This window comes from Selaginella moellendorffii, unplaced genomic scaffold (genome assembly GCF_000143415.4).
Source record: "Selaginella moellendorffii unplaced genomic scaffold, v1.0 SELMOscaffold_47, whole genome shotgun sequence".
In the NCBI taxonomy this organism is placed as follows: domain Eukaryota; kingdom Viridiplantae; phylum Streptophyta; class Lycopodiopsida; order Selaginellales; family Selaginellaceae; genus Selaginella; species Selaginella moellendorffii.
Genome location: NW_003314308.1, coordinates 1,217,575 through 1,243,645, shown reverse-complemented (window position 1 = coordinate 1,243,645; position 26,071 = coordinate 1,217,575). Strand labels below are relative to the sequence as shown.

At 47.0% G+C, this 26,071-nt stretch overlaps 8 protein-coding genes across 8 annotated transcripts; 3 read left to right on the top strand and 5 right to left on the bottom strand.

The window, feature by feature from the left end:
* Nucleotides 1–2,796: 2,796 nt before the first annotated feature.
* On the bottom strand, nucleotides 2,797–4,057 carry LOC112350242. The gene is made up of 5 exons (XM_024686084.1): nucleotides 3,980–4,057; nucleotides 3,633–3,727; nucleotides 3,341–3,583; nucleotides 3,013–3,230; nucleotides 2,797–2,954 (listed from the first exon to the last, which is right to left on the bottom strand). Exons 1-5 carry the CDS (start codon nucleotides 4,055–4,057, stop codon nucleotides 2,821–2,823), a joined length of 768 nt encoding a protein of 255 aa, XP_024541852.1. The 3' UTR covers nucleotides 2,797–2,820.
* Nucleotides 4,058–8,830: 4,773 nt separating this feature from the next.
* Nucleotides 8,831–10,519, bottom strand: LOC9658289 (cytochrome P450 71A1). Its single transcript, XM_024686140.1, has 2 exons — nucleotides 9,592–10,519; nucleotides 8,831–9,530 (listed from the first exon to the last, which is right to left on the bottom strand). Exons 1-2 carry the CDS (start codon nucleotides 10,429–10,431, stop codon nucleotides 8,922–8,924), a joined length of 1,449 nt encoding a protein of 482 aa, XP_024541908.1. The 5' UTR covers nucleotides 10,432–10,519; the 3' UTR covers nucleotides 8,831–8,921.
* A 677-nt stretch (nucleotides 10,520–11,196) lies between these two features.
* Nucleotides 11,197–13,133, bottom strand: LOC9658288 (UDP-glycosyltransferase 85A1). The gene is made up of 4 exons (XM_024686141.1): nucleotides 12,712–13,133; nucleotides 12,355–12,659; nucleotides 11,758–12,299; nucleotides 11,197–11,694 (listed from the first exon to the last, which is right to left on the bottom strand). The coding sequence occupies exons 1-4, from the start codon at nucleotides 12,876–12,878 to the stop codon at nucleotides 11,317–11,319; spliced, it is 1,392 nt and encodes a 463-aa protein (XP_024541909.1). The 5' UTR covers nucleotides 12,879–13,133; the 3' UTR covers nucleotides 11,197–11,316.
* A 1,901-nt stretch (nucleotides 13,134–15,034) lies between these two features.
* Nucleotides 15,035–16,406, bottom strand: LOC9647188 (serine/arginine repetitive matrix protein 2). Its single transcript, XM_024686143.1, has 2 exons — nucleotides 16,325–16,406; nucleotides 15,035–16,235 (listed from the first exon to the last, which is right to left on the bottom strand). The coding sequence occupies exons 1-2, from the start codon at nucleotides 16,330–16,332 to the stop codon at nucleotides 15,185–15,187; spliced, it is 1,059 nt and encodes a 352-aa protein (XP_024541911.1). The 5' UTR covers nucleotides 16,333–16,406; the 3' UTR covers nucleotides 15,035–15,184.
* A 105-nt stretch (nucleotides 16,407–16,511) lies between these two features.
* Nucleotides 16,512–17,958, top strand: LOC9647187 (protein ABIL1). Its single transcript, XM_002981194.2, has 9 exons — nucleotides 16,512–16,657; nucleotides 16,720–16,802; nucleotides 16,857–17,007; nucleotides 17,068–17,167; nucleotides 17,241–17,357; nucleotides 17,425–17,497; nucleotides 17,554–17,582; nucleotides 17,629–17,684; nucleotides 17,741–17,958. Exons 1-9 carry the CDS (start codon nucleotides 16,550–16,552, stop codon nucleotides 17,900–17,902), a joined length of 879 nt encoding a protein of 292 aa, XP_002981240.2. The 5' UTR covers nucleotides 16,512–16,549; the 3' UTR covers nucleotides 17,903–17,958.
* Nucleotides 17,959–18,034: 76 nt separating this feature from the next.
* LOC9658287 (nucleoside diphosphate kinase homolog 5) lies at nucleotides 18,035–19,351 on the top strand. Its single transcript, XM_024686144.1, has 6 exons — nucleotides 18,035–18,512; nucleotides 18,568–18,650; nucleotides 18,707–18,814; nucleotides 18,872–18,972; nucleotides 19,040–19,170; nucleotides 19,238–19,351. The coding sequence occupies exons 1-6, from the start codon at nucleotides 18,042–18,044 to the stop codon at nucleotides 19,325–19,327; spliced, it is 984 nt and encodes a 327-aa protein (XP_024541912.1). The 5' UTR covers nucleotides 18,035–18,041; the 3' UTR covers nucleotides 19,328–19,351.
* LOC9647186 (growth-regulating factor 4) lies at nucleotides 19,267–21,574 on the bottom strand. The gene is made up of 4 exons (XM_002981044.2): nucleotides 20,581–21,574; nucleotides 20,342–20,497; nucleotides 19,800–20,094; nucleotides 19,267–19,730 (listed from the first exon to the last, which is right to left on the bottom strand). Exons 1-4 carry the CDS (start codon nucleotides 20,855–20,857, stop codon nucleotides 19,481–19,483), a joined length of 978 nt encoding a protein of 325 aa, XP_002981090.1. The 5' UTR covers nucleotides 20,858–21,574; the 3' UTR covers nucleotides 19,267–19,480.
* A 1,784-nt stretch (nucleotides 21,575–23,358) lies between these two features.
* Nucleotides 23,359–25,858, top strand: LOC9647185. Its single transcript, XM_024686142.1, has 12 exons — nucleotides 23,359–23,789; nucleotides 23,871–23,921; nucleotides 24,049–24,179; nucleotides 24,248–24,352; nucleotides 24,407–24,529; nucleotides 24,583–24,668; nucleotides 24,725–24,894; nucleotides 24,944–24,997; nucleotides 25,062–25,171; nucleotides 25,231–25,344; nucleotides 25,396–25,521; nucleotides 25,576–25,858. Exons 1-12 carry the CDS (start codon nucleotides 23,613–23,615, stop codon nucleotides 25,604–25,606), a joined length of 1,278 nt encoding a protein of 425 aa, XP_024541910.1. The 5' UTR covers nucleotides 23,359–23,612; the 3' UTR covers nucleotides 25,607–25,858.
* Nucleotides 25,859–26,071: the final 213 nt, after the last annotated feature.

Below are 26,071 nucleotides of genomic sequence, written 5' to 3'. Positions count from 1 at the left end.
GCCGCCGCCACCGCCACCGGTTGGCTTCCACAGAGAAGGTGGAGAAATTCAGTGGCACGAATTTCTTCACATGGGCGACAAGAATCAGGCTGATTCTCTCTGCAAAACGGGCGTGGAACATCGTTGATGGGACTGAACCTCGTCCCGCTGAGCAGACGCTACAATCAGATTGGGATTTTCGCAATCAGCAAGCCATCACCCTCATTAGCTTGGGATTGAGCGATGAATTCTTGCCGCTGATTGATCTCACCAAGACCGGAAATCTGGACGTCGCTTCGCACGATCTTCGTGGCCCAAGCCGCAAATTCTTCCATGCTGCTGAATCAACAACTCTTGGCGCTTCACATGGAAACAGGTGAAACCATTGCTGTGTACGTGGGACGGATTCGAGGGCTAATGGCTGAATTGACTGGTGCTGGGCCTCCTGTCACGATCGCGCCAGGGCGTTGCTGCTTGCAACCGTCACGCCTGCGTTTAGCACGCTCGCATCTCTTCTATCTCACATGGCCATGAACTTTGATCAAGTCGTGGGTGCCCTAATTGGAGAGGAACGCAGAAGAAAGAAGCGATGCCCTCAGCCAAATCTTCCTTGCTTTATGCTGGCGCTGCGGGAGGATCATCCTCGTCCTCTCAAGCTCAGCCGAACGACACTGGTTTTCGTGGCATTTGTCACTATTGCCACAAACCTGGACACTTGGCGAGGGATTGCAAGAAGAAGAAAGCTGATCGTGCTAAAGCTGCCAAGAACAAAGACAAAGGAAACAAAGACAAGGGCTCTGGGACTCCTCGTAAGCTCTTGATGGCTCGCTCTGCAAGCAGCAGCCACCAGCCCGTGCTCGGACCAGAGCTGTGGCTGGATTCTGGAGCGTCATTCCATATGACGCCCATGGCTTCCTACCAAGAACCGTGTGAGAGTGACGCCGTGGGACTCGGTGACTCCTCTGCTCACGACGTACTAGGCAAAGGAACAATCAGGGTTCAGCTCTCTTCTGGAGAAATCCGGGAGATCTATCCTGTGTCTTATGTTCCGGGACTTACACACACGCTGCTGTCGATTGGAACTGCTGCTCAAGTAGGCTTCGATACTCTGTTCACAGCACAGGGAGCGTTCGTGCTGGATGCCGAGACTGGAGACAAGGTCGCTTTTGGAGTTCCAGTTGATACGCTCTACCGCCTGGATGCTCACGTGATCCTTCCACCTGTGGCGCTGATGGCTCGGGTTCCACCGACACTTGCAACCTGGCACCAGCGCCTTGGTCACGTGAACGAGCAACAGCTCAAAAAGGTGGATGTTCCTGTGGCGCCTCTTTTGCGAAACTTGTGTTGGTGGAAAACACCACGTTTTTCCTTTTCCACAGATTTCTCATTCTCGAGCAAGTTCTGTTCTTGAGTTGGTACACTCGGACGTTTGTTCAATTATGGTTGAATCTTTGGGAGGCAAACGTTACGTAGTCACCTTCCTGGATGATTACACGCGGTACCTGATCGTGTATCTGCTGGCTCATAAGTCAGAAGTGTTCTCCTGTTTTAGCCAATACAAGGCTTTGGTAGAAAATCTACACGGCTGTTTAGTTCGTGTGCTCCGCTGTGATCGTGGAGGAGAATTCGTCTCTGGAGAATTCGAGACGTTTTGTGCTGAAGCTGGGATCCAGCGCCAGTATGCTGTCCCTGATGCACATGCCCAGAATGGTGCTGCCGAGAGGGTGAATCGCACCATCATAGAAGCTGCACGCTGTATGCTGCTTCACGCAGGAATGCCGGCTGCTTTCTGGGGAGAGGCAGTTAACACGGCTGTTTATGTTCGAAACCGGTTGCCAACACGTGCGCTGCCTGGGAAGACCACTCCTTATGAGCTTTGGACTGGTCACGCACCTGGTTATGATCATCTCCGCATTTTTGGCTGTTTCGCCTATGCAAGCAACGCCGAAAGCTGGAGTCAAAGGCTGAGCCATCCATTTTCCTGGGATATTTGGAAGGCATGAAAGGCTATCGCCTTTATTCTCTCAAGCGCAAGACTTTGCTGGAAAGACGGGATGTGCTCTTTGATGAGAGCAAGCTGTACAAGAATCACGCTGAAGTTCCTGCTCCTACTTCCATGGGGTGGACACAGTTCACGTGATTACAGCTCCTTCTCAAGTCCCGTTGCTGCCTCTTGCTCCTGCTGGTGGTAACGTGGTGGTTCTTCCAGCACTGCCACCACGCCCTCCAGTTACGCCTCTGCAAGAATCTCCTCCAGTGAGAACACCTAACTTCTCTGAAGAGCTGATGAACACTTACTTCGAGGGCGACGAGGAATTTCAAGCTGCTCCTGAGTTCTTCCTCGGCTCATCTTCAGTGGGAGCTGGACGTGGATCATCACCTTCAGTGGGAGCTGGAAGCAGGTCGCCAACTTCAGTGGGAGCTCTCCCAGACTCTCCACTTGTTCCACCACCTGTGATCCACCCTCCAGCACGTCCTGAACCACGGCGCTCTGCTCGAGTTCCTGTACCATCGAGGCTGCAACTGGAAGCTGAGCAATCTCGTCCCTTCTTTAGTTTTGGAAAAATTAAAAAGAAAGGAACGCACCAGGCTAACTTCGTGGCTGCTAATCCAGAGCGAATCCCCATTCCAGCGAATGTTGACGAGGCATTAGCTGGACCTCATGCTGCCCAGTGGCGAGAAGCCATGAATGCTGAAATGCATTCGCATGAGCGAAACAATACAATGACAAAGACAACCTTACCTGAAGGTGCTCACCTTGTGAGCTCGAAATGGATTTACACAGTCAAGTACAGACTGGAACTGTAGCAAAGTTCAAGGCCAGGTTTGTCGCACGGGGCTTCAGCCAGATTCCAGGTTTGGAATACATGGAGACGTACTCACCAGTTGTGAAGTTGACCTCTGTGCGAGTGATCCTTGCACTGGCTGCCAAGTACGACCTGGAACTGCACCAGTGGGACGTTCGCACTGCTTTCCTGCACGGCAAGTTGAACGAGGAGGTCTACGTCAAGCAACCACCTGGATTCGTCAAACCTGGTGAGGAACATCTTGTTTGCAAGCTGAATCGCGCCCTGTATGGGCTTAAACAATCCCCACGGGTTTGGTTTGAACGCATTGATGCGTTCTTCAAGAGCCTGGGGTGTGTTCCTCTTGCAGTGGAAGGAAACGTGTAGCTGTACAAGTGTGGTGACGATTTTCTCCTGGTTGCTGTGTACGTTGACGACTGCATTCTCGGTGCAAAAACCCGCCACCTGCTGGACGAGATGAAAAAGAAGCTGAGTGAAGAATTTGAGATGTCTGACCTGGGCGAGCTTCGCCATTTCCTTGGCATCCAAATTATACGCAATCGAGGAGCATGCACCTTGAGTTTGACACAAGCTCATTATCAAGGGAGATCTTGGAACGCTTCAATATGCTGCACCTCTTGAGGTCAATCACAAACTCAGCCGTGACATGGCCCCTGTCACGGAGGAAGAACGAGAGTACATGGCCACGGTGCCATATCGTCAAGCTGTGGGAAGTCTTGTTTATTTGATGCTGGGAACGCGACCAGATCTCGCCTATGCTGTTGGGATGGTCTCCCAGTTCCTCGAGAACCCTGGACCTGCACATTGGCAAGCTGTGAAGCGGATTTTCCGCTACGTTCGAGGTACCTTGCATTTGCAGCTTCACTATGGCGCTGCTGTGTCACAGGAACTTCATGGGTCCTCGGATGCGGACTGGGCGGGCGACCAGGACTCAAGGCGCTCTACCTCCGGGTATACGTTCTTGCTCCATGGGGCTGCTGTGTCCTTTTTTCAATCCCCATTAAATGCTTGTGAATATTGCTACTAGGTCAAGTCATAAATGCCCATCTACTAAGTCTTAATAACATTAGCCACATGGCTAAAGTGAGGTTTCTTTGAGTCAAAGTATCTAAATAAGTAGCATTAATTATTTAATCTTCTAAAGGAGCTAGCAACTCTTAAACACATCATTAAGTCATTTTATTTATATTCACTTTAGCCTTAAATTCCCTTGTGTTCATATTATGAATATAGCCTTCCTTAGTCATACTAATTCCCCTAGAATCCTCCATAGAAACTTGATATATGCAACCCTAGATATATCAAGCCCAAGATATCTCCATATTTGACACTTCAAACATTTAGTTTCTTAATGGGGTAAATTAATTCCAACATCATTCCACTTTGAGCTCTTAGGTTCTAGGACTTTAGTCTTAACACTTCCATGTGTCATAACATTTGCCACATTTTAATCATTCTTTTGTCCCTTTTTAAAGACTTGTTTATCAATCACTTTGTGCTCATTCTTTGATATCTTCATACTCATCCTTTAAATGCTTCTTTAGAAGTTCCATTTCTATTCTGAACTATTTAAGTCAAAAGTTTTAGTCCAAACGTGTTATAAGGGACAAGCTTTTTCATTCTACTTTAGTCATATAACCATACCTATGACTTTTTTAAGGAATTTCACTCTCTTCATTTGTCTTAGGGTACTTGCTTACCCCTAGATGTAATCTCAAGATTATATTGGCTTGGCACTTAGTCCAAATATTCCATGTATTTGATTTTACTTCCAACATCCAAGGGTACCAACATCTCAATATATTATATTCATTACTAAGGAATATGAATATGGAACAATATTAGAATAGTCCTAAAACTTTTAAGATCAAAATTAGCATACAAATGAAAGCTAAACAAAATTTGATATTATTTCAACATACAAATAGCCTATACACAAGGATATAAGTACCTCATTAGCTAGCATAGTATGGAGTTTGGGCTTACACCTAAACTAGATTAACAAAGAGCTAGACAATATATCAAGTTGCTCAACTATGCCCTACTTATCCATTCTCTTTACTATACATTTAGAGCCTCGCATAAGCCTTATTTGCCTCCTCGATGAAGGGAATATTAAGGGACTATTGGGGTTCATAACATTACCAAGTGTAATATAATAATATGAGTTTCTCATCACCATATCAAATATAATTGACTAAATAATAGTTTAAGATTTTTGTTCTTAGTGTTCTTCCAGTCTAAGCACACATTTACTAACTAGTTTCTGAACTAGCATAGGTAGAGATTGATAAAGAGTCTAACAATACCAATCTTCTACTATCATGGTAATAAAAGAAAAATATCCAAAAAGACAAGCCAATATATAACTTTTGATACTGCATAGACACATTTGTAATAGATATGCCTATATTACACTATAATTCTATTGATTAAAGATTGTAGATAAGATAAAATAGTGGTGATTTCCCCTCCACAAGATTGATATGATGGCAAAATGTTAGCTCTCCTTTTGTCAACAAACATCTTTGAAGTTGGCATACTTGAAGGGAAGAGTGGATTTAATCATGATAGATGAAGCTAATGTTAGATGAAAAATAAATGTAAAACAGAATGAAGATCTTGACAGCTAGCATCTCAAAACTCATACAAAGAAATGTGAGAAATTGAAATTAGAAAAGGATAATAATATACTTAAAAAAAGGGAAAATTGTTAAATCAATATCATGCTACTTTCAATCCATATATTTCAGAGTTGATTTTTCATCTTGGTCATATTTTTAAGGTTTGTAAATTTCTATTGGCAATGTCCACTTAAGCCTGGTCTTACACCACTTTATGGCTACATCAGTGGGTGATGATATAACCATGAGGAGTTTAAGGCTAAATTAAACACAAATAAACAAGTGGGGTAATTTAGTGAAGTGTTCAAGAATTAACTTTATCTCCCCCAATATATTAAATGGTCAATACTCCCAATTTAAGTGTGGTTGGCATTACCTATTTGGATATATTGTGTGGCTCATCAAAACCTCACTTTAGTCATATGGTTAGGGCATCCTAGTGGTAGAAGATGGGGAGAGTACTCACAAAGCTTGCATTGAGCTGTGGTGTTTTGAAATGTCATCCTTAAGTTTTGGACTATAAAAAAAAAAAGGAATGGTCCTCTTGCTTAGTGACTAAAAGTATAATCATGTGGTGAGGAAAGTCCACAAGTCAAAGAAATTTAATGGTTGGGCCTTTGGGCTTTGACCCAGTGGTAGTGTTGGCAAACACTACAATTGACGGAAAGGGATTCAATGGGGACCAAAATAAGGATATTGAAGGATGGTGTTTTTTATGTATTGGGGCATTATAAGGATGTTAAGGTGCAATCATGGGATGATCACTCATGGATGGATAGCTTAATCTTGGAAAGACAAAACTATATTGCAAGTGGTCTTAGACTCAGTAAGCGGCTGCCGCTGGTGGCTCTGTCCTCGACAGAGGCAGAGTACATTGCCCTAACCGCTGCCAGCAAAGAAGCGATTTGGTTGACCCAGTTCTGCCGTGACCTGCCCCAGATTCCTGCTTGCACCGGCCCTATGGTGCTGTTCTCGGACAACCAAAGTGCTCTTGCACTGGCCGCCAATCCACGCTTCCATTCTCGGACGAAACACATCGAGATTCGTTTCCACTACGTGAGGGAACAAGTCCAAAATGGAAAGTTGTTGCTGGAATATTGCCCCACCGAGGCAATGGTGGCTGATATACTCACGAAGGCTTTGGCTCGAGACTCCTTTGAACGCCATTGTGCTGCACTGGGAGTCTGCTCTCCATCTGTTTCGGCTGAGTGGGAGGGGTAGTCCATCCTCTCAGCTGATGGAGTGTCGAGATGTCAGTCTCGATCAGCTGACGTGGCATGTCCACGTGGTCATGAGTCAAGTCATGTAAAAAGAGTCGGAACACAATGAACGAGCTCATGAGTGTTATGTTCATCCCTTTTCACACCACAACAAGCCCTTGAGCCTCCTCCATATCCCCTTCACTGTTTTCCAGTCGAAAGCCTGGAGTAGACTAGTAAGGTTGAGCTCCACCATGGTCTGTCCCAGTCCTGATAGGTTAGCCCAAAGTCTTTTCCCCCAATGACAATGGAGGAACCGAACTGTTCAGATATTGGCAATAAGCTGTGAAACTTTTGGGACTTTATGCTCGTAACTTTCACGTTGACTCGCGTGGCAGCACCAGCGGCACTGGCGGATTCCAGTAGACGAGATCCTCTTCTTGCACATGGCGGTCTCGTCCCACAACTCTATCGAGCTCCTCTTCAGTTCCCGCGAAGAGCATACCCTGCGACAGAATTCAATTCAAAAAGAGTTGTTCTGGAAGTTTTGAAGGCAGGAAAACGATGAGTTACCATGACCATTCCTTTGATTATGTTCTCGTCCACACCTTCTGCAGGGAGTATATCAACAAGATCAGAAGGACCGGCATTGTAGGTTTCCTTCCTCTTTAACTTGTGCTCGTCGAGAACCATCCGGTATATCTCGTTGATCATTTCTACAACCTAATTGAATGCAGCCGCGAGATCCAATGACTCTTTCAATACCGTCAGGAACCTCTCAAACATTGGATGGCCAATCACCTGCTTGTGGAAAGCCATCTGAGTTATGTTATTCACGTTGAGCACAGTGAGCCGGTTCCATATGCTCCCTCCTTGCGAGTGATGGACTTCAACACCTGGAGAATCCCCTCAGCACGTCAAGGTTTGAACACCTCCATGTTCTTGGAAGTGAAGAGCTCCAGAGTGACCAGTTTCGTCACTATATTTCAGTGGTCACCAGCAGGAGAATTCAGCCCCCTGCTGCCAAAGAACAAATATTTCGAGTTTGTATTTAAGGCAAATGCAATATTGTATTCTTGAGGTGATATGCTTTTCTCCTCATGACATCCAAGTGGCACATGTTTTGCCACCTTCCAGATTCACATAGGCTAGATGGTCACTGGAGGGTCATGAGTTAGGACCCTTTCTCCTCTTGTTATATATAATTCTTTCCCATCCATTGTCGCTCCCATTCTTTTCATGTGTAGTGTGAGAAACTCTCGTGCGCATTGCGCTGAGTCGATCATCAGCGCTGGAAACACTCCCAGCTTCTTGGAGAGCTTCACAAGGGACTGGTGTGGCAGTTCACCGAGCGAGTGCCCAAAGACTGGAGTTAATGAACGCTGATGAAACAAAAGTCATACAAGCAGAGAACAACGAACTAGTAGTGTGGCTGCTCCTAGTATGACCTTGGCTTCCATTTCTTTTGTTTCGCATCTGGAGAGCGGGATGCGGGACAAGTTTCACATTGTTGTTCTGGCCACACTCTGGAAAAGCGACAATGAAAACTTTGGAAGGTGCAATTGCTTGATTTGGGCTTGCCACAACCACATGCACGTCTTCGTCTACAAATCCTTTTCATCTTTTTGCGCCCAGCTCTCGCGTCCTAGGAGGCCAATCCAAGCGCAGCACAATCTTCTCGTGTAGCTTAGAAGTGGCCCCGCAATGTTTTTCCGCACTTATTGTCTGAAAACTTGCACAAGACGACGATCTCAATGAGTGCGTCCTTTGCAGTGGTCGCCTCTCTAAAGTTGTCCTTGGTACCTTTGCGGTGAGTAGCAACAAACAGAAATCCTCGTCTCAATGATGTAAGAGAAACCGTGACCTTTAACAAGTGGGTGAGCGAGGTCGTGGACGCTCAATCCTTTTCGAAATTATATTCCAGGCTAAACTGGTTTTCAAGTTCACTTGAGATCCAACCAATAACTCAGAAAGTATTTCTTGAGTTCCGGAAGCAAGAGCAAGAGGTTAGTCATTTCCAACACTTCCAGAACCAAGCAAAAGTTCTCCACCTTAGGAGGCGGGGCAGCTTGTATCCTATACTTTCGGCAGCGACTCTAGAGTCTCCTCCAAGAAGTTGTCAAAGCTTCCACGTTTCTTGGAGACCAACGACGCAACTTTGGACTGGCTGTGTTGTGGTACTTTTGGTTGCAAGAAAACACAGAGTTGAATAACCTAATAATAAAATCTTAAACACAAAGGATGAATTAGATAAGGCTTTGGCATCTCACAACAAAGCTATAATAGGAGGACCAAATCTGATATGCAAAGATTCAGAACTTGAGAGAAGTCCTGCATGTAACATGTGCTGCGAGTGGAACTTTCATCCTGGTTGTCAGCCCTTCAGACTCCTCCATATCCAGCGTTTTGTCTGTCTTCCATTCAAACGCTTGTAGCAGGCTAGCCAGGGTGAGCTCCACCATGGTCTGTCCCAGCGGCAAACCAGCACAAATCCTCCGCCCGGCACCGAAAGGAATGAGCTCAAAGTCTTGTCCCTTGATATCGATGGACTTTTCAAGGAATCTCTCGGGCTTGAACTCTTCAGGCGACTCCCACAGGCTGGGGTCTCGGCCGATTGACCAGGTATTGATAATGAGTCGTGTACCTTTGGGGATTTTGTACCCGCCTTTGGCTGTACACTCCTGGGTTGACTCGCGTGGCAGCAGAAGCGGCGCGGGCGGATGCAGCCGGAAGGTCTCCTTGACAATGGCTTTCAAGTAGACAAGACTGGATAGATCCTCTTCTTGGACACGGCGCTCTCGCCCCACAACTCTATCGAGCTCCTCCTGGGCTCTCTTCATGCAGCTTGGATTGTTTATGAGCGAGGTAAGAGCCCACTCCGACGTGAGTGAAGATGTGTCAGTTCCTGCGACGAACATGCCCTGTGACAAGATTCGAAAGAGTGGGTTTATGAAACTTACAATGCACACAAATGGTGATTACCATGATCGTTCCTTTGATTGTGGTCTCGTCCACCCCTTGTGAGAGGAGTATATCCACGAGATCAGTGGGAGTGCAATTTTCCTTTCTCTTCAACTTGTGCTCATCAATAATCATCTGGTATATCCCGCTGATTTCTTTACGGTTGGCCTTCATTTTTTCAACATAACCGTAAGGATCAAACCACTTAAGGAATGGAATGAAATCTCCAAGAACAAAGACTGCCATGAGATCCAGTGACTCTTCCAATACCGCCAGGAACCTCTGAAATATTGGATCATCAATTACTTGCTTGCTGAAAGCCATCTGACTTATGTTGTTCATGTTGAGCATAGAGAGCAAATTCCTTATGCTGACTACGTTGCCTTCCTCCGCAGCGATGGATTTCAGCACGCGGAGGATCCCATTGGCACGTAGAGATTTGAAAACCTCCATCTTCTTGGCGGTGAAGAGCTCCATAGTGATGAGTTTCTTCAGATTCCTCCAGTGCTCACCATACGGAGAAAACCCAACGTCGCTGCCATTAAAGAACAAATACTTCGAGTTTGTATTCTGAGGCCTAGAGGCAAATGCAATATCATGTGTTGTAAGAAATTCTCGTGCCCACTGCGGCGAGTCAATCACCAGTGCTGGAACCATTCCCAGCCTGACAGTCATGATCGGGCCATACTTCTTGGAGAGCTTTGAGAGAGTCTGGTGTGGCAATTCCCCGAGCGAGTACAAATGCCCAAAGAGTGGAGTACCCCATGGACCCGGTGGAAGCGGATACAAGAAGCGCGATGCAAAGAGCGAGCATAGAACTAGTGTAGCTGCTCCCACTAGGATGATAGACAGGGCTTCCATTTCTCTGTTTTGCACAGCAGCATGATCCCTTTTATGGCGGGAAGGAAATGAAGAAGACTGCTCAGGAGCAGAGTTTGCAAGTAGCAGGGTCCGGTAGACAGTGCCCATTAACCTGCTTTTCAAGTGTGGTGGAGGTTTTTTGGCACCACAAGCAAAAGGTTTTACATAAGCATATATCCTGAATATATTTAGAATAGACTTAGATATTTTAGGATAACTATTATTATTTAAACACTTTTTAGTATATTCTAGTTTATTCTACCATTTAATGGTTGATATTCAATAAGATTAATCTTGTGTTTATAAATTATAAACATGTTTATAATTATAAACTTTCATTTTATCAATTAAATTAATAAATAAGAGAAAATGTTCTAGATGTTGCTATTATGGAAAATTCTGGAGAACTTAATCAGATCATTCTTTTCAACTTGCAATTAAAGAAGAACCCTAGATATGAATGTTTTATTGGGTGGCTTATTGATACTTTAAAATTCATATGCAAAAAATGCAATGAACCAACACCCCACAAACATTATCACCACATCACTTTTCAGTTGCCATAGGTACAGCAGGAACTACAAAGAACTTGTCTCTTTTTGAATCTTCAGCTGACAAATCTTCAACAGCTTGGCAAAAATTGTCCTCAATATACCAGGCCAATGTGATGTCAGGACATACCACCTAGATCTAAAGACCCACCAGCTGTTTGCCAATTCAAATAAAGCAGCAACTTTTGCAGCAGTATCATATGGGTGATCAGAATTTGCCAACGTTGCAATGTCACCACCAATGGCGACTTCTGCCACTTTTCCAGGATTTGTTAATGAAATTGTTTGGGCAAGACTTCTATCTCAACATGAGATTGATAATTTTAAGGATTTATCATTCTACTCTGGCAGCCTGTCTACGTTTCATGTCCTGGCAGAAAGCTTGCAAGTTTAACAACGAGGATCCTCCATGCTCGGCCGCTTCTGCCAGAGTCTGACCCAACCGTTTAACTCTTTCTCTGAGCTCACCCCCGTCATCTCCCATGGCAAAACTCACCACCTCGTGAATGCGGCTTGAACTCACCTCTTTGTCATCGTCTGGCTTGGTGGCACGAAGGCCAGCTTTGATGTGATCCACCACAAGAGCGGTGTTTAGGATCTGATCGGCAAAGCAAGGCTTACACAGCAGTGGAACACCAGCTGCAAGTGCCTCCATGACGGAATTCCATCCAGAGTGAGTGAGAAACGCTCCCACGGATCGATGCTGTAGTACCTGGGGAGGGATTCTTAATTTCAATGTTGATCACCTAGAGAATCATCAAATGATAAAACGAACCTCTAGTTGAGGAGCCCATGGGATGACAATACCTCGATCTATGAGACTGATCTTTTCCAGGAACTTGGCTCGGATCTCCTCGCCTTCGAAAAGGTCAAGCCGGATGACCCACAAGAATGCATGGCCGCTCTTGTTCAGCCCGGTCAGTATCTCCTCCACCTGATCATATGATAGGATGGCCAAGCTTCCAAACGAGATGTAGACGACCGAGCCCGGAGCTTGCTTGTCCAGCCATTCCAGGCAGCTTCGATCCTGCTGCCACTGAGAAGCATGTTCCTTCGACGGTTGCGTAAGGCATTGCAAGGGCCCGACGGCGATGAAGTGCAGATTGTCGCTGCTGGCAAGCTCCTCCAGCTGCAATGGCTCCATCTCGTAGACCGAGTTGAGCAGCACCCACGCGTCCTTCTGCATGACACTATTCCTTCGAATCCTCAACCGGAAGTCCGGGTCTTTCTCATCGGGCTGCAGCGTCTCCGGAAGAAACCGTGCTGGGATTGGTGGAAGTCCGGGTACAAAGTCTAGGATCTTGCTACTTCGAATCCCTGTGGAATACATACGGATCTATAACCAAAGAAAACGAAAGATTTCTCGGCCTACCATTCACTGGCAGGACTCCGTTATCCCTGAGCAATGGGATGCGTAGAGACAAGAGAGCCCAAGTTGCAGAGCTCGTCCAGAGCGCTGCACGGCAGATTCCAAACTTGCTGGCTACATCGTGAGTCCAGCTCATGAAAGCATCGGAGAGGATGCAAGTCAATGGAGGGCGACTAGAGTCGGCCGTGAGATCCGCCACTATCTGCTCAAATTCACCCCTCATTCCTTCTTCCAAAGCCATAAGATACCTCATCACGTTGTTTCCCAACCTTCCCGTTGGTAGGCACTCATCCGAGATGCTCACAAACCTGGGGTTCCAAATAGATCTTGCGGGGAGGAAAGAAACTCTCACAACCGTACCTGAACTGATCATCGCCCTCTTCCAGATTGTTGTGGCGGCTGCGAATGTTGAGGAAGGTGATGACGATTCCCATCGAGGCAAACTTCCGGCACAGCAACATCATAGGATTGATATGGCCCTGCGCTGGGAAAGGGAATGCCAAGATGTGGGCTTGTTGGTAATCCATGACGAAAAACTGTCGCAGAATCAGGTATATGCTAGTTTATGTTTATCAAGAGGACTTCGAGTTCTAGGCACTTTCATCTTGGTGGTCAGCCCTTGAGCCTCCTCCATATCCCCTTCACTGTTTTCCAATCGAAAGGCTGGAGTAGACTAGTAAGGTTGAGCTCCACCATGGTCTGTCCCTCCCCCAATGACAATGGAGGAACCTCTCGGGCTTGAACTGTTCAGATATTGGCAATAAACTGTGAAACTTTTGGGACTTTATGCTCGTAACTTTCACGTTGACTCGCGTGGCAGCACCAGCGGCACTGGCGGATTCCAGTAGACGAGATCCTCTTCTTGCACATGGCGGTCTCGTCCCACAACTCTATCGAGCTCCTCTTCAGTTCCTGCGAAGAGCATACCCTGCGACAGAATTCAATTCAAAAAGAGTTGGTCTGGAAGTTTTGAAGGCAGGAAAACGATGAGTTACCATGACCATTCCTTTGATTATGTTCTCGTCCACACCTTCTGCAGGGAGTATATCAACAAGATCAGAAGGACCGGCATTGTAGGTTTCCTTCCTCTTTAACTTGTGCTCGTCGAGAACCATCCGGTATATCTCGTTGATCATTTCTACAACCTAATTGAATGCAGCCGCGAGATCCAATGACTCTTTCAATACCGTCAGGAACCTCTCAAACATTGGATGGCCAATCACCTGCTTGTGGAAAGCCATCTGATTTATGTTATTCACGTTGAGCACAGCGAGCCGGTTCCATATGCTGACTACGCTTCCCTCCTCGCAAGTGATGGATTTCAACACCTGGAGAATCCCCTCAGCACGTCAAGGTTTGAATACCTCCATGTTCTTGGAAGTGAAGAGCTCCAGAGTGACCAGTTTCGTCACTATATTTCAGTGGTCACCAGCAGGAGAATTCAGCCCCCTGCTGCCAAAGAACAAATATTTCGAGTTTGTATTTAAGGCAAATGCAATATTGTATTCTTGAGGTGATATGCTTTTCTCCAAGTGGCACATGTTTTGCCACCTTCCAGATTCACATAGGCTAGATGGTCACTGGAGGGTCATGAGTTAGGACCCTTTCTCCTCTTGTTATATATAATTCTTTCCCATCCATTGTCGCTCCCATTCTTTTCATGTGTAGTGTGAGAAACTCTAGTGCGCATTGTGCCAAGTCGATCATCAGCGCTGGAACCACTCCCAGCTTCTTGGAGAGCTTCACAGAGGACTGGTGTGGCAGTTCACCGAGCGAGTGCCCAAAGACTGGAGTTATTGAACGCTGATGAAACAAAAGTCATACAAGCAGAGAACAACGAACTAGTAGTGTGGCTGCTCCTTGGCTTCCATTTCTTTCTGGAGAGCCTTAAATTGGGACGCGCGACAAGTTTCACATTGTTGTTGTGGCAACACTCTGGAAAAGCGACAACAAAAGCTTTGGAAGGTGCAATTGCTTATTGTGATGCTGGTCGGAATGCGGTGATCCAGCACATCTTAAGAAGCTGATTTGGGCCTGCCACAACCACATGCATGTCTTCGTCTACATTCTACAAATCCTTTTCATCTTTTTGCGCTCAGCTCTCGCGTCTTAGGAGGCCAATCCAAGCGCAGCACAATCTTCCCGTATAGCTTAGAAATGGTCCCGCAGTGTTTTTCCGTACTTATTGTCTGAAAACTTGCACAAGACGACGATCTCAATGAGTGCGTCCTTTGCAGCGGTGGCCTCTCTAAAGTTGTCCTTGGTATCTTTGCAGTGAGTAGCAACAAACAGGAATCCTCGTCTCAATGATGTAAGAGAAACCACGACCTTTAACAAGCAGGTGGACGTTCAATCGTTTTCGAAATTATATTCCAGGCTTAACTGGTCACTTGAGATCCAACCCCAATAACTCAGAAAGTATTTCTTGAGTTCCGGGGAGTGTACTTACATACAACGAGAGTTCTATCTACTCTCTAAATGTTACAGGATTCAGTAGATCAGTATCTAGCGCCTGGGATGAAGCGAAAAAACTCGAGCACCCTTTGTTCCAATCTGTTTTCATCCTGCTCTAGAGCGCCTCCCGTTAAACACCATCCTCTCTTCAACGATGCCATCATCCCGATTTGTTGATGATACTTGTGTTCTTGCTCAGCTCCAAAGACTGCAGCGCTCACAGCAGCGATTGTCACCAAAAACTTCTGGCTCGCCATCGTAAGAAATAAATGACCTAAATCATTCTTTAATACAATTCCTGCCAAATCGTGTCCGTCCGTTCCAAAAGGGTGCGCAAATCGCGTCCGTCCCTTACAAAAGGCGTGGACCAGCTTTTTTTCTAGCCATTTCCAAAACCAGGCAGCTTGTATCCAATCCTTTGCAGTGCTGCCGCGAACGCCGCGACTCCAAAGTCCTTCACCTCCCGGCAAGGCCTCATCCAAGAAGTTATCACAGCTTCCACGTTCCTTGGAGCTCCAGTCCTCGCTTTCTTCGAGCTGCTCGTGTGATGATCGCGATCGTGATGATCGTTATGGTCACCATCGCCACCGCCATCACTTGGTTGGGGTGTCGATGAGCTGCTGCTCAGCAATCTCCTCCTCCTCCTCCTCAAAGTCACAAGCTCCGAGTTGGGACTGATGAAGTTCTCGTCAGCCTCGGCGAGCCTGGTGCTCGCCTTCTTTCCTCCGGAGCTCGACGCCACTGTGGTTATGAGATCCCGAGCGGGGATGGAGCGGGGATTCGACAGCACTTTCTCGACGTCGTGCGAGCTTGGAGGCGGTGTCACAATCCCCGGAGATGGAACCGGTGTTGGGTGACGATCGCCCACAATGGCTGGAGGTGGTGGCGGTGTTGGATGACGATCGCCAACAATGGATGGACGAGGTGGCGGTGTCGTCGCCGCTGCTTCTCTGTTCTTCGCTGGACTGACGAACTGAGAAAAATCGAGGCTTTCCAACGCGATCGTTGTTTCTTCTCTTCCCCTTTTAGCGCTCGACCGCCTTCCACCAGTGTCAAATCCTGGACTGCCACTCTCTCCTCCATCCTGTTTCGGGCTGGAGCTACTGCAATCCCTTCCACGAATGCTGGGCGATTGCGTGGTCAAGCCCACACCAGGAAGATTCGGCCAGTGCAATGGCCTGCACGGCGATTGCGATCGATCGCTCTCGAAAGCCCCGTTGAAGCTTCGGTCGCTGCGCTGGCTGTCTGGCGGAGTCCCCGCTGCTCTTGCCGCATTCTTCGTCGCGGGAGGAGCCGGCGATTGGATGTATCCCTGGGTATTGAAATTTACCTCCAACCGATCGTTGTTACCCTCGCCATCGGCATCTCCATCGCCATCGCTGCCCTCGCCCTCGCGAATCTCCTGCGAGGGCTGTGTGTCCGGCGGCGAGCTGAAAACCACGGGATGAATCACCGGCTGCGAATCCAAGCTGCTCTCTGGGAGATCTACCGCAAGGGCAGGAGGAGGAGGAGAAAGAACCTCGGCATTGGCAGCCGCTGGAGCAGGAGCTTCTTCTTGCTGGCAAAATCCAGGGATTGCGCTGAGAATCTCCTCCTGGGAAGCCGAGATGACAAACTCGCGCTCCATAAAACCTAAAGGAATCTAAGGTGAATATACTAGGCAACTAAACCCCGAGCCCTAATGTTTAATTTCCTAATGTTTATGCTCTAGGGCTCCTCATTCGATCGCGATCGATCGATCGCAATGCAGGCTTCGTCTCCTTCGCCGACGATCTCCACTGTCACAGAGACGGCGCTGACGTACGATGAGGTCTCGATGCATCGGAGCCGGCATTTCGTCATGGCTTTGCAGGTATTTTCTTGTTCTTCCTTTCGCTGTGGCTCGATCTGTGCGCGCATTGGACTGCTGGTTAGGAGCTCAAGAATTTGAGACCACAATTACACTCTGCCGCGGAGTACTGCGAATCCTCGTATCTCTACAGCGAGCAAAAGCAAGCGTAAGATCTTGCTTATCTTCTTGGGGTAGTGAGATTGGGAATTTTTGTTTGCAGCGTTTTGGAAAATCTTAAGGACTACTCTGTGAAAGCGCTCGTCAATGCAGTAGATCATCTCGGCACCGTAGCGTGCAAGCTCAATGATCTTCTCGACCAGCAAAACTCCGAAATCGTATCTGCCGATCTCCGGATTTCATCGCTCGCTCAGGTAGACTTTTCTCGTTTCTGGAATAAGAATAAGAACTTATGGATCTCTCTGTCTCCATAGCGCTATCGAACCTGCCAAGAGTACACGGACCGTGAAGCTCTCAAACAGCAGTGCCTCTACAAAACATATCCTCGGCACCACAAGCATTATAGTTTCCCAGGCAGGTTATGATTATAAACACTGTCGTGCATTGCTGATAGCTGATCGTTTTTTCTTTTCTTTTTTCATTCTAGAGAATGGCGATGTCGAGTTGCCTAAATCACCCGTGACTGGACCTGAAAGTCAGAATGATTCCCCTCGAATGGTCTCTACTGGTAAAAGTCCGCGGGTGCAAGAAATTGAGAGAGACGGTATGTGTGTGTGTTTTTCTAAATCTCCCCGTTACTTTACGTAATTCGCGTGCTTCTTTCTTCCCAGCTTCTACTTATGGCACTCCAGGTCGTGCTGGTGTGGATTCTAAGGCTGGATCACCTCAACCAATGGCAAACAGGTGAGTCGGCCCAAACACTCACTGATTTTTGTATTCATCCGTCTGCGTCTTCGCAGCAACGGAACAAGGCGTGACGTCGCGCATGGTAAGAACCAGTTACTGTGTTTATTTTTGTCTAACATCACGAATAGATACGCTTCCGGTGTCGCCACAAGTAGTATCAGGCGGAACGCCACGATCCAACAAAGTAAGAAGAACTTTTTCAAACTAGTCACTGGTCGAGTAATTTGATTTTTATGGCAGGGATCTCCCGCAGAGGAATCAAAGTCATTGTCTTCCCTCATGTCCACTGATGGAGAGCGTCCTACAAAAGATCTCCGCTCAGTTCCTTCCCGTAGCAAGAACATGTTCATGTCCTTGCTTGGGAAAACCAAGAGCCTTAAATCATCGAAGAGCACTGTCTGATGAAAGTCGTTCTTCTTCTGTATCTACTACTGTAAAAGGTATTGTTTTTTTTCTTTTCGTTTCCAAATAACTGTCGGGGGTTGCCACGTAGCGTGTTTCCAGTGTTGAGTTAGGTTGACAGTTTTACTGTGAGAAGACAATGGCGGAATCTCCACGACTCTCCGTGAACAGTGCTGCGGCTGTAGACAGCGCGATTTCCTTGGTTGTCCAGGCAGTTGACGTCGAAAGAGGACTCACTGGAGAAGAAACTACAGTCGTCACTAAGGCCGTCGACAGTGTGGTATCAGAAACATTCTCCTACGAGCAGGATCAACTGGCTGCGGCCGCCGAGTCTACGACAGTCGTGGTCTCGGAGGCCATAAAGTTTGAAAAAGAGTACTATCAGGATCACGAGGATGCCGTCAACGAATCTATATCGGAGATGGTATCTGAGTCCATCAAGACAGACCTTAAATTCAAGGAGCAAGCCCCGACTCACGCAAAAGTTGTTTACACCGAGCTGACGTTGGCACTCATCAAACCGGATGCTCTCAAAGCTGGTCATGATCGTGAGATACGATACGCAATGCATGCTCACGGTTTTGTCATAGTGCACGAGGCTTACATTAAGGTGAGTGTTGTTCTTGTTTGGACCGTTTTCGTTGATGGCTCTGTTGTTTATGCAGTTTACTTCTGTGAGAGCTGGCATATTTTATGACCATCACCGTGGCAAGCCGTGGTTTCAGAGATTGACTCGGTTCATGAGCAGGTAATACACTCTCGATTTGTGTGGTTGTATTGATGAACCTTTAGTAAACAATTCAGTGGACCTGTGCACGGGTTCGTCTTGGGAAAGGAGCGAGCGGCAAGGTCATGGAATGTTGTGATCGGTCCCACGGATCCAGAGCAAGCTCGCAAAGAGTCGCCTTTGAGGTTTGTTTTGCTGATTGGATTTATGAACTTCTCTCATACTCGCCGTTCTTGCTCCAGCTTACGAGCGCGCTTTGGAAGGGATATCCTGCGAAATGCAGTGCATGGTAGCTTTAATGCAGCACGTGCAAGACAGGAGATCAAGTTTATTTTTCCCAATGGTAAATGCCTGGACTTCTGAGAAGCGAGAGCTTCAAAAATGGATAAAATTGTGTTTTCCCTGTGCAGTGGTTATGGATCCTCTACCTGATCCACCGAAGGCTCGGATCACCTTCGACAAGACCTTAAAGCGAACTTTGATAATGGGATTGACAGCGTTGTGCAAAGCCAAGCCTTATTCGGAGCCGCTCAAAGTGCTTGTATCCTTTTCTAATTCTCAGCTTGTATGTTCCACTTACCTGCGTGCAGTCCTTGATCAGAACGCAGAGATGGTTCGCTCGGTGGTTACAAGAACACAATCCAAATAGGCCTTACATTGATGGCAAGAGATACGTGGAAGTTGTCATTCCTGACTGACTACTCCAAGAACACGTCTGTAAGTTGTCTAATAAAGTTGAGGATTCTCTGCAGACAAAGAATGACAAGCTTGCCTTGGTGCCTTGGTGCCTTGGTGCCGTGTCCTGTGGATTATATGTGGATCTAGTCTAGGTACCAGGTCCTGCTGGCTCATCACAAAGTTGGCAGTATAGACATCTTCGTCGGCATGTTCCAGTGCCAGTTTGGTTGGGGGAAGCAGGACGAGGTTCTAGTGTTCTGAACAACAGGTGGTTCTTCCTCTTCGAAATGGGGGGATGGATTCTGCTCCCTGCCTTCGGAGGCCCGGGGCCAGTCATCGAAGAAATGCCGCAGCAGCGCTTCAGGTGTTTTACGACTGTGGCCGTGATCCGTGTCCTGCTCGGGCCGTGGTCCGCAGCTTCCTCTGGCAAAATAGTTCGTCAAGGGGCAGGGAATACTCTCTCGAGTGGAACTCGTTCGTGACAGTCAGTACCTTTGGTCCTCGTTGTGCTTATCAGTCGGACGCTCGACAAAGTCGGGAACTTTCGAGTGCTGGTGGACCGGGGCCGGAAGTGGTGACGGGTTTTGAGGCGGCTGAGCATCGGTCGGCGTCAGCGTGGCTTTGGATTTCTTGGACCTGTTCCTGCCCCTGTGGATGTGCCTCTCGCAGTACTTTTGGTCGACTGCTACCACCGGCTTGGCGCACCTCCATTTCTTGCCGTCGGTCCGTCGACACCGGCCCGGCTCCGAGTCCATGAGGTTGCTCGGACAAAGTCCGACCTGGAAGGCTGCAAGCATGACAAGAAGGGGCAGGGACATGAGCAATTATTGTTTTTCCCGTGGGTGGCGCAAGTCTTGGGAACAGAAAAACATGTAGCGGCACAGTGCGGTGCGGCTCTCTAAAATGTGACTGAACTGTTCCAAGGACCCACAGGATGAGACGATGATGAAGATAGGCCAATGTCGGTGGCCAGGGAGAAACGAAAGCGAACAAAGAGGCGACGGGAGATCAGGGAAATTTATAAAAACACTCACTGTTGGGTGAGAGGGAGAAGGCCCTCCGGATGGGAATGATGAGCTCCGCCGGGACAGGTGCTCTTGCCAGCATGTACTTGAAGATGAGCGCCTGGTGCTCCAGCTCCAGCCATTGCGAGGCCGTGAAAGGGAAGTGGCCGTGGTGGAAGTCTCCTGCTGCAAAAGCGAGAAAAAGGCAGCCAGGTGAGTAAAACTCTTGCGAGAATTCCTTTGGCTTTGTGAGATCACTGATGACGGACCTGCAGCTCCTGCCTGTTTCAGAGCGGTGTCGCAGAAGTGGCCGTAGTCAGCAGCCATTGGAATGAAGGTGCTGCCCGTGTGTTGATCCAGCATTCTGTGAGATGTGGGAGGGGGACGGTCCGACGAGTAGAACCTGGCTGCTGCTGCCGCTGCCGCTGACGCCGCCGCTGCTTCTGCGTGGTGTTCGTAACTGTCGAGTGGCAGCGGTGAAGACGACGAAGGCGGTGGCGGAGATCGTTTGGAATTGTTGTAAAGTTGGTTGAGGCGCAAGTCCATGACGAGGCTACGGTGATGATGATGAGAGAAAAGTGGAGCCGAGAGACCGGGTCGCTTCTCACAGGAATGAAACCGACAATGCAATCTAGGCAAGAAGTTCTCTTTCCTTTTTGTTGTTTCTCACTCACTGCGACTGCTAACTTACGCTCTCCTTCTCTCACAGGGACTCTCCTCTAGTGGAAGGGAGCGAGTGAGCGAGCACCAAGGCAAGCAAGTAAAGGCAAACAACAAAGCAAGAAGCGGAATACACGCGTACGAAGGTCGCTTTATAAATGTGTCGTGCTGTAGGCAGCAGCCAAGCTCAAAGGTTTGCTCCTCTCTTGGCTTTTTTTTTATTCCTTCCTTTCTAGTGAGCTGATTGATTGATGCTCGCTGGCTGCGCTACTTGCTGGCTTCTGGCGAGACAATCAACAGCCGAAGGCCAAAAAGAAAAAGGAGAAGGTTGCATCCGGAAATCCAGATCCATTGTCAAGGAACAACGCTTGGATCTTAACTAGCGACATCAAAGAACTACTTAAATCTATCCTTTTGCCCCGCCGGAGTATGGCTTTTAGATAAGAACGAACCTCTCTTTTCACTTCATTCTAAAAGCTTCAAAGCGCCCCTTCTTTTCTCACCAACAATATCAGATCCACAGCAGGGGCCATTAGTTTTATTGTAATGTTGTTGCAGGCAGGGATTTGATTCTCAAGCCAAGCCAAGGAGAAGAAGTCTGAGAAGAAGAATGAAAAAACTAAAGGTATGTATGTAATCCTTGCATCAAAACCATTGTTTTTATAATGTTTTTCTCCTGGCAGCAATTGATTATAGCTTGAATTGAATTTGGGCATTGTTTTCCATTGCCACCACCAAACCGTCGCTTTGCTTTTTCCTGTGTTTGTCAGTGTCGCAAAGTTCCTCGTTTCTTCCTGCGCCTTGTTTTTATTGCGCTTCAGCGGGGCAACGACAAGGCTGGTGTTGCAGGGGCGACAGGAGATTCCCAGGGAATCCGGGGGAGATTCCCCCGTACGGGAGTCTCCTCCGTACTGGATGCCACGTTGTCCCCTCCGCCGCTGACGCCAGGCGCCAACCACCATATGACACAACCAATGCTTGTGACCGCCAGCTTGCAAGAAGCGTACGGCCAGGCCCTTTGTATTTGTACAGTGCAAGTGTATAGGAGAAAGTATTTTATATGCCAAATCTAAAGTTCACGAGTTTGCTGTACACATCTTTTTTGAGTTCTCTTAGAGATTTCGTTGAAAAACTTGGAAAAAGAAAAAAGAAAATTGAATCTCTAATTGTAGTATATTTCCATTTGCATCAATTTTCATATATCCTGTCTCGGAAAGCTACAATGTTTGAAATTGGTAGTATACAATTTCTAGCTAAAATTCACCAAATATCTCACCCAGTAGTAGGAAAAGGGGAGCTTGCTTTCTTGCAAGTTCTTCGGAGCCTTCCAAATTGTAAGGGCTGATCTTCGTTTCTCCAGTCCAGACTCTATTGATGCTTCATAAAAAAAAAAAAAAAAATTGAATCTCTAATTAATTTCGTGAAAATTCCTCAGGTAGTTCTTTCCATTTTGCATCAATTTTCATATATCCTGTCTTGGAAAGCTACAATGTTTGAAATTGGTAGTATACAATTTCTAGCTAAATATCTCACCCTGTAGTGGAAAAAGTGGAGCTTGCTTTTCTTGCAAGTTCTTCACAGCCTTCCAAATTGTAAGGGCTGAGACATTCCAGTTGATCTTCTTTTCTCCAGTCCAGACTATATTGATGCTTTATATGGCTAGTCAAACATTTTGACCTTTGTGGACTGGCAGTTGACTAGATCTTGATCTTTGAGGAGAGACTGACAGACTTGAGACATTCACACCTTAAACCAATTTTTATTTTTGGTGACTTGTGGCCAGATTATGTATCGTCTATTTCGCAAGCTTGTCCATATCTTTATAAGACTTTGGTAACACATACTGGATTCAAGGGCGTGGGGGATGTCTGCCGCGCTCGTTTATGTCGTTGTGCTCCAAGTGGTAAGATGCACCAGGCGCTCCTCTGGCAGAAACCGCATCCTTAGTGGGATTTCTAGCAGTAGCAGCAGCAAAATTTGGTGCAAGAAGCAGCAACACAATCCAAAATGCCATCAGTGACAACAAAAGAAACGCACTTTTGCCCATGCTCTTGCTCTTCATTCTTCTCAAAACTTATAATTGTGTGCTTTTCTACACACTCTTTGCCTAGGGAAGCTAATCTTATATAGCAGGGAAACACTCATGTTAAAGTCAAAATTCCCTCTTAGTGGTTACAAGGAAATGCTCCACTTTGGAAGAAAGAGTTGATCCATGACTCCATTAAAAAAACCACAAAGACATGGTTCTTTCTAAGCCAAGACTTTGCCACGTGGCGGCAGTTCCGGGCTGCACGTGGCACGATCTCGGGCCTGCCCTAACGGTGCCGTGGAAAAAATTTCTGGCATAAAAAAATGCCATGGAAGAAGCGAGAAGGGCACAAGACGCATGCAAAAAAAAACGATGAAGAGGAAATCGCGTGTGGAAGTATTTAGGGTTTGGGGGAAGGGGGAGAGCGAGGGTTCGCGAGGAATCCTCCAGCGCGCCGCGGAGCTGCGCAGCACCAGCGCCAGCATCAGGTAGGCGAGGCCGATCTCTCCCCAATTCCGCGCTCCCGGAAGCGCCTCTCCGGCTCCTCCAGCTCCAGGATCTTGCCAGTCGCAGCGCGGCGCTGAATGCCGTCTTGAGATCGCGAGCTCGAAAATGCCGCCGGGCATGAAATATTGGGATGACTGTGTGGATCCCGAGGACATGCTCGCGATGTGGTCGCATGTCGATGTCCGCAAGGAGTGGATCGCCGCCGGGGAAGCTCCAGGAAGCAAGGTTCATATGTCGAGAAATCCGGACGGCCATCCATACCTCACTCAAACGGAAATGCGGGTAAGAAAGCTCCTTTCTTACTTTCTCTTGCACGCTACCATAGCTAACGCAAGCTCTTCTTGTCCGTGCTTTCTGGTATAGGCTGTGGCGGAGCTTATCATTGGAAGGCACTTCAAGCGAAGGCTCGATCCAGTAAGTTCTTGTTCTTTTTTATGCCTGTTGCTGGATTGATGGATTTTTGTCCAGTAAGTTCTTGTTCTTTTTTGTGCCTGTTGCTGGATTGATGGATTTTTGTCTTCTTCTTTGTTTGACAATGCAGTCGATGATTTGCGCTATTGCGGAGATCGAGAGCCATCGTCAACCTCTAGCACATCGCTATGAGCCCAAGCTAAAGGAAGCAAGCACGGGTCTTATGCAAGTGTTAGCGTCCACGGCTGAATGGCTAGCCAAGTAAGTGTTGTTTTCTGAGCTCTCCTTGGTTTCCTCGTAACCGAACGCAAATAAAATTGTTTCCATAGGGACATGAGCTTCAATGCCTATTCTGCTGACATGCTCTACAGACCTTTTGTCTGTGTCTACTTTGGAGCGGCATATTTGAAATGGTTGTCTACTTACGAGCATAAGTAAGCTAATAGTTTTTAGCTAGCGGTTCTTTGACTTATGCAATGCCACTGTAGGAGGCGGAGTGAAGAGTTCATGGTTCGGGCATATAACTCAGGACCGAAGCATGCGACAAGCAAGTTCACTCTCGGTTATTGGAACCGTTACTTACAAGCCAAGCAGAACCTACCTATTGGAAGGTAATACTATCTCAAACGACATGGATCAGATGTTTACTTTCGTTTTGCATCAGGGAGTTGCCTGTTCTTGACTCGCCTGCTTCAACGCCAGCTCCTGCTCATCTGGGTTCCGCTGCAGTGCAACCGAGTCCTTCACCAGGTAAACTTTTGTTGTTACGTCCCCAGAGTATTTTATTTGTTTTTGCGTTGTTTTAGGACGCCAGTGGATTTATTGGGAGGAAAGAACTTCGGCACAGGACATGGCAGAAATGTGGAGACAACCAGATGTGAAAAAGGAATGGACCAAGGCAGGAGAAAAACCAGGAAAAGTGCGCTTTTCCCGTGATACTCAGATGCGACCTTTTGTTACAAGGACAGAGTTGAAGGTAAAACCTGTATTTTACTTCGCGTGTCTAAATCTCTATGTTCTTCTAGGCCATTGCAGGAATAATCGTATCGAGATACTTTACTGACAGAGGAATTAGCCCAGTAAGCGGAATTTTCTTTCATGCCTTTATAAATCTATGCTTGATTTTGTTTGTTCCTTTGTCAGGCTATGCTTTGCACGTTAGCAGATATCAGCAGTAAAAGGCTTTTGTTCGGGCTGGAATCTCCGACAGGACTAATGCAGACGCCATATACCACCGCGTTATGGCTCTATTCGTAAGCAAATTGTGCATCATTCCTTACATGTTTTTTATTTGCTTTGTTCTCCCTGTCAGAGATTTGGGGTACAAGTCATACAGGCTAAGATCATGCGAAGACTTAACTAAGCCCTTTGTGTCGATGTATTTTGGAGCGGCGTATGTCTCCTGGTTGGCAGGTTACAAGAACAGGTTCGTGTGGAAAGAATCATCCACTTCTATGTCTAACTCTGAGCAAGGCAGGACGAGAAGTGACCAGTTCATCGTCCAGTCGTACAGAGGTGGGCCTCTGTGTGTAGATAGTGCTGAAGCTGGGCCGTTCTGGCTAAAATACCTGGACACGCTCCCGGAGTATCATCCCAGACCAAAGTAAGTGTCACAAGTAGTTGTCTTTCAACCTGAGCTTTGTTCTTTCTCGTACAGAAGCCAGCAAGGTAGCTGCACCATACAATGAAAGTCTAACAAAAGATCGAAGGCCAGGGAAGTTTTTATAGTCATCTTTCTTTTAGAGCGGCCAATGGAGTTTTGTTTCTCCGAGTTTTAACATACACACAGGGTCGGGACGAGGAAAAAACGACCAGCTTATACTATCCAGTTTGCTAGCAAGGATGAAATTAAAAGATCGTTTAGTGGGATTTGTTTCAAACTGAAAGACGTGACTTTTAATGTAAAGAGGGGCGTGATCTAGCATCACATAGTTCGTGGATAAAGCCTTCATGCCATGAAGCTCCATAGAACTTCTTGATATTCAAGCAAGGATGCCTAGATTGGCAAAGTGGAAGTTCCAAAAACGTAAAGCCCGTTCACTACTTTTGCTAAATGCGGATGACTTTCCATGCTTGTAATGTTGAATTGTGGAATGTGTGCATGGTGTTACGCAGTATAAAACCGTGGCTCATTAGAGCAGCGGCATCACACC